The sequence below is a fragment of the Juglans microcarpa x Juglans regia genome, chromosome 5D (genome assembly GCF_004785595.1).
Source record: "Juglans microcarpa x Juglans regia isolate MS1-56 chromosome 5D, Jm3101_v1.0, whole genome shotgun sequence".
Lineage (NCBI taxonomy): Eukaryota > Viridiplantae > Streptophyta > Magnoliopsida > Fagales > Juglandaceae > Juglans > Juglans microcarpa x Juglans regia.
This window is the reverse complement of record NC_054602.1, coordinates 2,160,078-2,171,285: the sequence shown is the minus strand read 5'-3', so window position 1 is coordinate 2,171,285 and position 11,208 is coordinate 2,160,078. Positions and strand designations below refer to the sequence as shown.

Genomic DNA, 11,208 nt, shown 5'->3' with positions numbered 1-11,208 from the left:
TTTTAATGATTAAAGATATTTAGAAAAAAAATGTAATTGCACTTATCGGTACAACGTGGGGGCAGAGTCTCAGTCCCCTATTGTCCTTTTAAGATTTGAGAGTTGCCTTAAAAAAAAAAATCTTGCGTTTGTCCATTATTTAAGTCACAAACTGAATATTGTATACATAGACACACACACGCTCCATTATATCTTCCCTGCATGTTAGGCACCTAATGGGCAAGTACGTAACACAAGTTAAATCAGATGGAAGGAGTACAGTTATCTATTGGATTGTCTCATCTACAAAACTCGGTAGGATATCAATCCGTCAATGGTCTCTACAACCAACCGATTCATGCGTACGAGTAACAGCAAATAAGATCTTGCTTTAGGTCCTGAAACAGTGCAAAAGTGACCGCCTGTGTCATTAGTCTCTCTTTTTTTCAAAAAATAAATAAAAGTTTAACATCGAATTACCAAAACAACAGTTATTTGACAGATTTTCAAGGCTTCGACAAAGCGTATTGACAATTTAACCATGCAAATCCAAGTGGCCAGAGTCCCGGTGTATGAATCAGACTCTCTGTGACCAAGAGCGGTAGCCTCTTTATAACAAAACGGACGACCTTTCTTTTCCATTAAAACCCTAGGCATGCTTTGGATGGCCAATTTTTATTAACTTAAAACTGATCAGGATCTATAAAACAATAAGAAAGTGAAAGAATAGACGTACCCAACCCCAATGATGATATTTCGTCTTGGTGGAAGTAGTTGCTTCCCTTTGTTCTCTGTTTTTGGCTCAGGCTTGAATTGATCTTCTCGACAGCCTTAAGCAGATCCTGCAAGGTCAAGTGCAGCAAAATATCAACGACCAAACGTTATTGTAGGAGTTGAATTATAATAACGCTGATTATTGATTAATACGCTAATCCTACTGGGAAGTGATTATCTAGGTTCAGACGAAAGCAGGAAAAAATAAAATAGAAGCGCGTCGGCATATATCCATGAACAGTAGCAGGCTTTAAACCACCAAAGGCCCGCTTAAACAAATAGTCATTCAGTTGCTAGATAAGTGTAGGTATGAAAGCAAGAGGGCAGAGCTGATCTACTTTAGAAAGCAGCTAATCATCCAGGTTAGTCGATGGAACACCAAATATCCAACAAATCTTGGATGAATCTTAGAGCATTCCTAAGTTTTCTTTTAGCTACTCAAGAACCTACCAAATTAACAAGATATTGTCTTATTCGGCAGGAAAAAATAAAATAAAAAGTAGACGGGAATTTGAATATTTTGGAGTGTGCGATTGCGGCTCCATGAACAAATTAGTCATCAAGTTCAGCAAAACGACTACTAATTAATGTTTTCTTCATTTTCTTATTACGTTAATGCATTCATTACCAATTCTTAGAAAGGTACTTCTAACTTATCTCCCAATCACCACAAGCTCGATTTAAGTGAATATGCCAACCTTACGGTACAACATAGCTAAATAAGCCGGTTCCAATAATATCATTGAAAGCATTCCATCCCAACCCAAATTCTCAACCCCAATTTTGTTTTTCACCCACCATTACTATGATCTAGTGTATACTGTCGTACTCTTCTTATTCATAATTAAAAAAAAAGTGAATACGCATGGCTTACAAGTATACTTAAGTCGGAAAAAATATTTAAGGACAAATCGATACCTCCCAGAGTGCTAGACCTTTCATGTAAGAAGGAAGACTCTCATAATCATCAATTGATATATTAATCAAAGGCTTAGGGGCTTCATTTGACTTCTGTTTCACATCTGCTTCCCCTGCATGTGAAATTAAGGAATCAGATTTTGGTGTGGCTACCCTTAATTGAAGTCTAAGACAGCCTCAATTACCGCAAATTGTGTGTTTTCCTTGTTCAGCGTCTTCAGACTCAATCTGACCAATAGCTGCATGAGAGAAGAGGGCATTAGAAGAAGGAATTGTTGGAAAAGCAGTAGCTAGTTCCTATGGTTAAACTGTGAATTCTAGAGCATTCTTCATTGGCAATTGTTATTCACTAACCTCCAGATGCTAAAGTTGCAAGGCAAGCGTCTGAAAGGCCAAGCTTCTTCAAGCTGAGTGACTCGTCTAATCTAAAGAACATTAAGAAATACGAATGATTTCCATATCCTGACGCTCTACAATAATATATCAATAAGAAAAGAAATCTACTCAAATTAAACCTCGTACATGTTGGGCCTAGTTTAGTCAAGTACTTAAATCTCACTTGGGCGAATCATTTCTCTTTCTTGGATTTTTAAGGATTAATAAATTCAGAGTATCATGAAACTCAAGAAAAATCTCCATTCCACCTTTTAAGATATCTGACTTTGTAGTAGACAACTGAAGCATAACAAACAAAAAAATGGTTCAAGGATACAAAGCATCTTCTTCCAAACTCTTGATAATAGAACCTGTCGTACAGTCTTGTCCGAAATAAGAAGACGGTGGAGCCAATCCCTCCTTGGATTCCAAGCAAAGCGGTGTAGATAAATCGGGAACCTCTTCTTCATCCCCAATTTCAACGTCTGAGGCCCAAAAAGTTAAATATAAAGCACAAAATAACAATATCAGCGCTATACAATGCTTTAAATAAGATTCCAAAAACTAACCAATTCTCTCTCTACATAATTATGTAATCCAACTCAGGTAACTTAAGATATTAATTTCTCTCTGTACTCATTCTTTCTCAGTGACCAAACAACAGCAAACAGGAGCAGAGCCTGAACTGTTTTTTGATAGGTAAAGAATTTTTTTGATAGAAGGAGCGGAGCATGAACCATACCAGGAACATAGTATCCTAAGCTCTTGAGGCGGTCTTGGAGCTCAGAAAGATCGCTCTGGTTCTTCTTGTAAACCTCGTTGCAGTGGCCCAAAAGCTCCTCGAAAGACACGGTACCTAGGATCATTGAGTCGAGCACGTTGAGATCGCCACTCGCGCTAGATACTCGGCGGTTCAGGCTCTTTATAAAACTCGATGAAATTGAATCTATCACACACACACACACATCCAAAAGTAATAATCAGAGCATGTTTTCCTCTGTTTAGCTGCTAAAATTAAAGCTAGTGAGAAAAAAAAGGGAAAAAATCGAAGCGGTAACGTTAGATGAAATTTTAAATTCAGAAAATAAAAGGAGAGAAGAAAATAGAGTAGATGCATCCAATACAAGGTTTTGAGTGAGGAATGATTGAAAGAAATCAAGAAATTAGGGAAATAATGGAAGGGGAAGGAGAGAGAAAATTGGGGAGGGAGGGGATACCAAGAGGAATGGGACGGCGATCGAGGGATTGCTTGAGAGCGTAGCAACTCGACTCCAGGTGGTTGCAGAATGAAGCTAAAGATCTGCTCAAGCTCCGGATCCCCTCCTCCATTCCCTATCTCTCTCTCTCTCTCTCTCTCTCTCTCTCTCTCTCTGTATATATATATATATATATATATATCTTTTCTCTTTGGAATTTCGGAGAATCGAAACTTACAGAGCCTATTCTCCGATTTCAACTGGCCTTTACGGATTGAAATCAAAAGAACCGCCAAATGCTATTATATGCCGAAAGTCTTCTCATTTTGTTGGCAAATGAGTACTTGACATCTGTAGCTCAGTGACCCAGTGTGGCTTTTTTGTTTTTTTTTTTTTTTTCTTTCTTCCTTCCTTAACAGTGACTCGTGGGTTCGAAACTCTCCTGACGGGTTTGCCTTGAGCACCTAATTTCATAAAATAAACCCACAACATTCATAGTTGTTCAGATGTTGTAGAGTTTATTTTATATATTTATGTATTTCATTCTAAACTTTAGAGTTCAGATAGAACCTCTAGAACACTGGCATTGGCTTAGCAGTTCCTCTCTAAATTTTGTCTAACTATGATTGAAATGATTTAGCAGTCAAAACTCTTCAACTCCACTTTTAAACTACAATAACTCGAAACTCTTCTTTAAATTCGGCGAGTTACTGTTTATAACCAAAAGAAATTTTTTATTCCAAAATTTTTTCTGCCTCTCCCTCTCCTCTCTCTCTCTATTTCACCCTCCCTCTCTCCCGTATTTGATTATTGGCTTTACGCTTGCATTTCTCCCGCAAGAGGAAATCATAAAAAAAAAAAATAAAGGATTTTTCCAGTTTATTATGATACAGATTTTTCTCCATTAGAAGACAGACATTCTTCACAAGAATTGTAAATGTGGTCGATGTTGGATAATTAGGTTGAAAAAAGATAAATAGTTAGAAAATAATAAGTTAATTAAAAGTTGAATTATTAATTACCATATGGTTATTATAATTGTTACATATGAAAATAAATAAATAAATAAATAAATATTATTATTAAAAAATAATAATATTTTAACTAATCTAACGTAGAGTTATATCTTGAATATTTTTAGTTTTATGCAAAACATGTACTTTTAACTAAATTTTGGAGATGCTTTGACTAGACAGATGCCAATGTTATCACGGATATGAATCGAGACATAAAACATAAAAGCCCATTTCGCATACTTCAATTGCAACACACAAAAACTGCACCACAGAGAACAGTAACGAGAGATTATTCCTACTCATATATACAAAGTCAAGGCATATCGCTTTCCCTCTCTTCCCCTACGTGTGACTTTTCCTATAGCTTTTTTCAGGTGAATTCCCCTTTAAGGGCTCTGGCAGCTCTTTGTATAGCTCTAGCAGCCCTCCAGATCTCATGCTGAATCGCCGCTTTCCTCTCTTTTCTACTCATTCTTGCAGATCCAGATATAGCATCTGCTACTCCTGGGAAGAAAACCAGCTTGCTCTCGTAGTCACTTGGAGGCCCATAAATCTACTCAGACCAAAAAAAAAAAAAAGGACGGAATGAGTTGGCTGGTCAATAGGGTCATTTTCATACTTCAGAATAACAGCGGTGCATTGTTCCTTAAACTGCTTTCCTAAAAGAGAAGAGAATGCAAAATCAAGGTCCAATGGGAAAGTTTCCTTCAAAGTTATTATGATACAGAACCTGACTTTTTTCTGATCTACACAGCCATCAGTTACAATTGGCTCCAATGAATCTATGAAAGGGAAAGCACTTACAAGATGCTTAAACCACTGCCTTCCTTGAAGCCCATCTGCATCCAAGAACCCTCTTTCAGCATGCATCAGTCGATCATTCAATGCTCGCTTTTTCAACACCACAGAATCATCTGTAGTTTCCTGCTTTTGCAGTATCTGCTCTTCAAAACAAGAAATGGGCTACAATTAATTTGTTTTAAAAAAAAACACAAGCAGAAAATGGTTTTGATAAAAAAAAGGAAAAAGAAAGAAGCATAGTGGAGATCTACATGGGAATTTTATTTAGCTTCACTAATATATTTTTTTCTTACAAGTAAGTTTCATTGATATGAATGAAAAATAGGCATAGCCTATGTACACATGGAGTATACAAAAGAAAACACCTAATTTTAGCTTCACTAATATATGAATGCCCCAAAAAAGGTTTATTGATTTTACCTTCGCTTCATTCTCAGCTTCTTTAGCCGAAGATGCAAGTTCTTGAATTGATGTCGTCAGAGGATGTAGGGATACACTACCATTCAAAATGTTGCTCAAGATGTTTTTATACCCCTGCCCATGAGAGGAAATTATAGTTTCTATATTTAGTCTGAACAAAAATAAAAACACCTATATTTCTAAAGGTTTATACAGTTCCAATTACTAGTTATAATTGTTTTATTCCAACTACAACTTAATTAATCAATATTTCCCAACTTAATGATTGTTTTATTCCTAACATTATCAAAAGATCACATGAGCACCTGCAACTGATCAGCATATGAAAGGTAATTGAATGGTAGAATAGAATCATCAGCCAGGTGAAGGGCCAGAGTTCCCCAAATTCCTGCAACTGAGAGCAGAAAACAGGAATGGCGTCATCTTGAAGAGGCTAAACATTTCATTGACAAATTGCATGTGAAAATCCATTTAAGAACACATGCTAGGGAAAAAGACAGCTAACCAGCCACATGCCGCTGAAACAATGGATCTCCATAATTTGTCATCCAGTTATAGGAGTCAAAAGCCGTGTGATAGACAGGAAAATCTGAATAAGATGGAAGATTCATCACTTTACCAAACTCGTAAGGATCAAAACTGCTAATGAAATATTGGCAAAGTCCAGATTATCACAATGAATTTGTTAATGAATTCAAATGAATTTATTAACATTTTTTTTATGGGAATAGCTTGAAATAATTTTCTCCAGCTACTGAAGTTATTGATTAAAGAGCCCTACAAGTAGTAGCCACCTCAATCATGGCACCAGTACAAATAGGAGCAAGAAAAGAAATATGGGATTTCATGGTTTTGTAAAAGTCCAATTTGTTGTTCTCCTTAAAAGTGAAGTAAACTATGAGAGATTTACCTCTGCCATAGTATAAATCAACAGAAGGAACCCCTGCGTGTTGCAGGAATGGAGCAAAATCAGAATCCACTCCACTAAGTCTTTGTATCTACAGTCCAATTAAGGTCAAAAGACCAACGTAAGTTTCATATCACCCAAAAAAAAAGGTTTCACATTACTTTAAAAAGAAAAGCAACAAATATGCAAGAAAAGCAATATAACTTCCATTTCTGCATCCCAAACAAGAAATCAATCAATAGTGCCTTGGTCACTTTTACTCTCAGATATACTGCAGCACCATAAGATGGGAGCAAACAAAAATAAACGGGTGGGCAATCTAAGCTTATAAATGTGTCGAATACTCTCTCATTCCTTTTGTTCATTTCTCAATCTTCTTCAAGATCTTTAACATCAAAATTCGACTCACACGAATGCTTGTAATTTCAAAAGTGGCTAAAAGCCCTTGTAGAACGGTCTAGGTGCAGGCTTTTGGACCAAGCATATAGGCACACAAGAAATAGATTATCCTTGAGCAATTTTTATGTATACCTTTTTTTTCAATAAGTCAATTTTGATATATACATAAGACCTAATACAGGTGACCTCTACCATAGTTTCCGATAACCCTTTTCTAATAACTCAAGCTTGTCTATCACACTGCTCATGAATCCTATAACTGGATGGTGATTTTTGAATGATGATGAAAATGACTTAGAATTGCCCCTTACTGATCGTAGACAAGTTTCAATCACTGAATAGAAAAGCTAATAATGCAAACTTACATGTATGCCTATATTTGTGGCAGCCCACCTCTCATACACCGTCGCATCCTCTGAATCGGGATCCTTAACCTGAAAGTCAGTTTAAATAATAATTGAGAGCTGAGTCACATCACTCAAAGACTGGGTATCAGGACCTGTCATATCATATCTGAAGAGATGATCATTGAATAAATATTTTCCTTTTCCTTTTTATACACTTCACCTTCTTTGTAACCTCATGAAGAAGATTGTCTAGCTGAGGAGTTGCACCAACAAAGAAACCTGGACCTTGAACGGCACAATCTACATTAAGGTACGCTACAGCTTTGGGGCCGAGATTCATTAGGTTTTGTTCAACCCACTCAGTGGAGCCTATCTGAAAGAACAAACAAATAGGTAAACAAAATTTAGAAGATGTGACGCTAAATTTAGAAGATCCGTTACATCAAAAGTTGGTCAATATAAGTTTTAATGACTAAGCAGATGTTTCTTCAGGGCAGACAGTAACAAACAACATGCATATGCAGACAAACAAGAGCTGGTTCCGTCCTTCCATCTTTGGGCTTTTAAATGGTTACAATCGCCAGCCTGTCACTGACTGATAGATGGCAGCACAAATAGAATGTTTACACCAGATACCATAAAGTCAACAGCCAAATCTCCCTCCAGCCTGTCACTAAGTGATAGGCAGAATCCCAATGAGAATGGATGCTGCAGTCACGAAAAATGCAATCTCTCCCTCTCTTTCTCTCTCAATGGTGGAAGTTTCTGTCCTCACAATGCGGATCTCCGATTAAAAGGAAAATTGCAGAAGTTAATGTGAAGCTATAGCTGCAAGGTAGCAATAATGAAGGCAAATGATAGAGATTTTTTTATAGGGTAATGATACACCTACAACTCTTCTATAACCCATTTTACAATCAACAAATACAATATGCCACTTTATTAAAAATGAATTCCAATTTTCCAAAAAGAAATGAGATTTGCAGTCATAGAGCGCACTCCTTTTGAAAAAAAAAAAAAAAAAGAGTTAATATGGGACCCACACGAAAATTTTAATTTTTTAATAGTGGATGCCCCTTCTCCCTCCAATGGTCCGACCCCAAACCTAGGGCACACATCAATGACCAATGAATTTTTTTTTTCATACGTTAACATCAATGAACAATGAAAATGTAATATTACCTACCATCCCAAACTCTTCTGCATCCCAACTGCAGAGAATTATTGTCCTTCTAGGCTGCCAGCCCAAACGCATCAAAAGAGCATATCGACGGGCAATGTCAAGCAGGGCTGCGGTTCCACTGTTGGGGTCAACAGCACCATATGTCCATGCATCTCTATGATTGCCAAGTAGCACATGGCGGTCAGGCTCTTCCAACCCCCTTATGACAGCAAAAACATTATGAATAGTCACTACCCTTTTCTCCCCTAAAAAATGTGAGAAAAAAGGTTCACATTAAAGGAAAATTAGAGAAGTTGGGAAGGTGAAAGGAAATAATTGGTAAAGGAACAGGCAAAAAAGATCAAGTATATGAAGTAAACTTCTAGTCCAGAGAAGAAGTAAAAATAAGGATAAGAATCAAACATGAGTAAATAAATTAGCCATGTTTACTCTCCTAACAAAACCAGATATCATTTCACTGCATTTAGAAATATTATTGGGAGTTTCAATGATTTTTAAGGGCTTCAGACTAAATTTAATAGCCATGTTTACTCTCTCAATTCTTCTCTTTTTGATGATGCCCCAGAAGATTTTTGGCTTTGTGCTTTCTGAAAGCAACGACTGTAAATAAGCTGAAACCCCCTAACTTGACAAATAAACCATGCAGGCATATATCCATGCATGCAGCAAGCCAGGACAAACGTACCTCCAGACTCCAAAGATTTCCTTAGTCTTTTCCTGACTTTTGCTTAAATGTCATTCCCCAGCCAGTCCATGAGAGGGAAAATTATTAGTTGCTCTTAGAGTACGGATGACAAGGTACTTCCATCCTGTCACAACATGCTACGTAATTAAAATTGCTTATGTAAGCACCAATTTTAATTGGCATGGCATCCTATGATAGGATGAGAGTACCATGTGTTCATACTCCGGGATACCTAATACCTACTCCCACAAGCCTCATGGTTTTGTGGGTGAATCCAAAACCGGCAATCATCAGCCAAACTGAAACTTTCAGGTTTTTAAACAACTGAAACTATCTCAGCCACATACCATCCATACTTGACTAAAATCTTAGCTCAACAAGTAAAGACTACAAAAAATACCAACTTTCCCAAAACGTGTACAAAACTTTCTATCCACGGTAAAAAATACCAAATCCATAACCAAATTAACCACATCACAATTCATTCGTGCCCACCACGGCCACATCCAAAATTAGACCAAACTTTACTCAAACTACCGGTCAAAAGAAGACAATGACAGAAAGAGACACCGAAGTCAAAGACTGTTCTATTCCGACACAACACTCGTCAGAGGGCAGATTTCTAACACAGTTTTCTGCCTCGTGATGTCTTTAAAGTGACATAAGCGAAGCATATATAGCACCAACCTGGTAAGTGAAGTTCAATATTGTGGGTCCCGGGCCGACATGCCCGATGCCGATGCGCCACTCCGATGGAAACGGTGCGCCCCCGAGCGAGCCCAATATGACTTCGGCAGCCTCGGCAGACAAGGGCATGGACGGAATTTTGGGAAATCTTTTCAAAACCTCGGTGTCCTCCAAGTCCAAACTCTCACCACCATCAACCCCAGCCCACCCCGGACTCAGTGGGTCCCCCACGCCCTTCATCACGGTTCCTCTCTCAAAACCCTTCCTAAACCCGTCCCCCTCGGCGTACAGTAGCATAGCTACAGCCCCATGCGCCTCGGCCTTTTGAACCACGACCCCTCTGGGCAAATCACCCTTCCTCGCAATCACCACGCACCCGCTAACGTTCACCCCCAATAACCCCAGCGCACGATAGTCATCATCCGTACCGTAATTAACAAACACCGCCTTAGCGTACGCCGACCCGGACGGCGAGTACGCATGGTAGGGTAACACCACGTCCCGAGTCGCTTGCGTAAAGTCCGTCAAGGGCAGGTCAAGGACGGTGCCGTCGCTAAAATGCGCAGAGAGGGAGGAGTGCACGGGATAAGAGAGGAGGGCTCGGTACTGGGCGGTGCGAGTTTCGAGTCCAAGGTCCTTGAAGTGGGAGAGGACGTAATGGGTAGTGTCGAGGGAGGGTTTGGTTCCGGCGAGGTGAGGATGCTGGGTGAGGGCGCGGAGGTAGGATGCGAAGGTGTAGTTGGTGGCAGAGGAGAGGAAAATCTGGCGGAAGCGGGGAGCATTTTGGGAATTTGATTGCAAGAGTGTAGGGTGCGGGTAATGCAGGGTATAGAATCCCAGAATGCAGAGGATGAGGACGAGTAAGAAGGTGCTCAAGGGTGATGGTTTCGGCGTAAAGAAGAAGGTGCCGGGCTTGGAGAAAGCCGCTTCGGCCATTTCTAGGAAACTAAAAAAAACAAAAAACCGAGTTCAGTAAGAGAGAGAGTTTAGGGCATGGAGCTGGCGTTATATTCAGAGGAGGAAGAGTCGGAGCTGTTTTGTATGGGAGTTACTGACAGTCTCTCAGTGGGAGTTGCTTTTGTTTTGCTTTTTTTTTTTCTCTCAGAAAAGCTTTCGTTTTGCTTTGTTTTTGTACTCTTTTTTTTGCCCTTTCTACCAACGTTTTTAAGCTCTTCCGTTTCCTTTTCTTCTTGTTATTACTTACTGATGTGGTGGTGAGGATATGTGATTGGTCGGGATGCGAAGCATGAGTTGTGATGTGCCAATCACTGCCAGAAAAAGGCTGAAAACCCTCTTCCTCTTGGTCTTGGATGGATTCTCATTCTATTTTATGGGCTATATATGGGGTTTACTGCTTAGCCGAACAGTACCCACCCTCTCTTCATTTGTTTTTTCTTTCTTTCCTTGATATACATGAAGCATGCCTTTTTGATTTTGACGCCATACCCGGAATCATTCGAAAGCGACCCTCTTCAAGTGGATGGGCCACGCACCTTGCCCACAATATACATATTGTTTTGT

General features: G+C 38.9%; 2 protein-coding genes across 3 annotated transcripts; both read right to left on the bottom strand.

Moving 5' to 3' along the window:
- Nucleotides 1-113: 113 nt before the first annotated feature.
- Nucleotides 114-3,513, bottom strand: LOC121264151. Of its 2 annotated transcripts, none has more exons than XM_041167227.1 (8): nucleotides 3,264-3,513; nucleotides 2,789-2,992; nucleotides 2,384-2,531; nucleotides 2,026-2,096; nucleotides 1,857-1,910; nucleotides 1,672-1,775; nucleotides 716-821; nucleotides 114-377 (listed from the first exon to the last, which is right to left on the bottom strand). In XM_041167227.1, exons 1-8 carry the CDS (start codon nucleotides 3,373-3,375, stop codon nucleotides 283-285), a joined length of 894 nt encoding a protein of 297 aa, XP_041023161.1. In that variant the 5' UTR covers nucleotides 3,376-3,513; the 3' UTR covers nucleotides 114-282. The 2 variants fall into 2 exon arrangements, with proteins under 2 accessions (XP_041023161.1, XP_041023160.1); XM_041167226.1 differs by having other exon boundaries at nucleotides 1,672-1,784; nucleotides 3,264-3,511.
- Nucleotides 3,514-4,480: 967 nt separating this feature from the next.
- On the bottom strand, nucleotides 4,481-10,826 carry LOC121266209 (probable glutamate carboxypeptidase AMP1). The gene is made up of 10 exons (XM_041169980.1): nucleotides 9,687-10,826; nucleotides 8,319-8,560; nucleotides 7,353-7,505; nucleotides 7,151-7,219; nucleotides 6,390-6,477; nucleotides 5,985-6,068; nucleotides 5,785-5,873; nucleotides 5,480-5,593; nucleotides 5,063-5,197; nucleotides 4,481-4,811 (listed from the first exon to the last, which is right to left on the bottom strand). Exons 1-10 carry the CDS (start codon nucleotides 10,621-10,623, stop codon nucleotides 4,629-4,631), a joined length of 2,094 nt encoding a protein of 697 aa, XP_041025914.1. The 5' UTR covers nucleotides 10,624-10,826; the 3' UTR covers nucleotides 4,481-4,628.
- Nucleotides 10,827-11,208: the final 382 nt, after the last annotated feature.

Excerpts from the sequence above, each read along its gene's own strand:
- LOC121264151 (XM_041167226.1), bottom strand. The coding sequence starts at position 3,375 with ATGGAGGAGGGGATCCGGAGCTTGAGCAGATCTTTAGCTTCATTCTGC. Across the intron at positions 2,993-3,263 it reads TCGCCGTCCCATTCCTCTTG|ATTCAATTTCATCGAGTTTT; the intron begins GTATCCCCTCCC and ends TGTGTGTGATAG. Across the intron at positions 2,532-2,788 it reads CTTAGGATACTATGTTCCTG|ACGTTGAAATTGGGGATGAA; the intron begins GTATGGTTCATG and ends TTTGGGCCTCAG.
- LOC121266209 (XM_041169980.1), bottom strand. The coding sequence starts at position 10,623 with ATGGCCGAAGCGGCTTTCTCCAAGCCCGGCACCTTCTTCTTTACGCCG. Across the intron at positions 7,220-7,352 it reads TTCATGAGGTTACAAAGAAG|GTTAAGGATCCCGATTCAGA; the intron begins GTGAAGTGTATA and ends ACTGACTTTCAG. Across the intron at positions 5,594-5,784 it reads CATATGCTGATCAGTTGCAG|GGGTATAAAAACATCTTGAG; the intron begins GTGCTCATGTGA and ends TCTCATGGGCAG.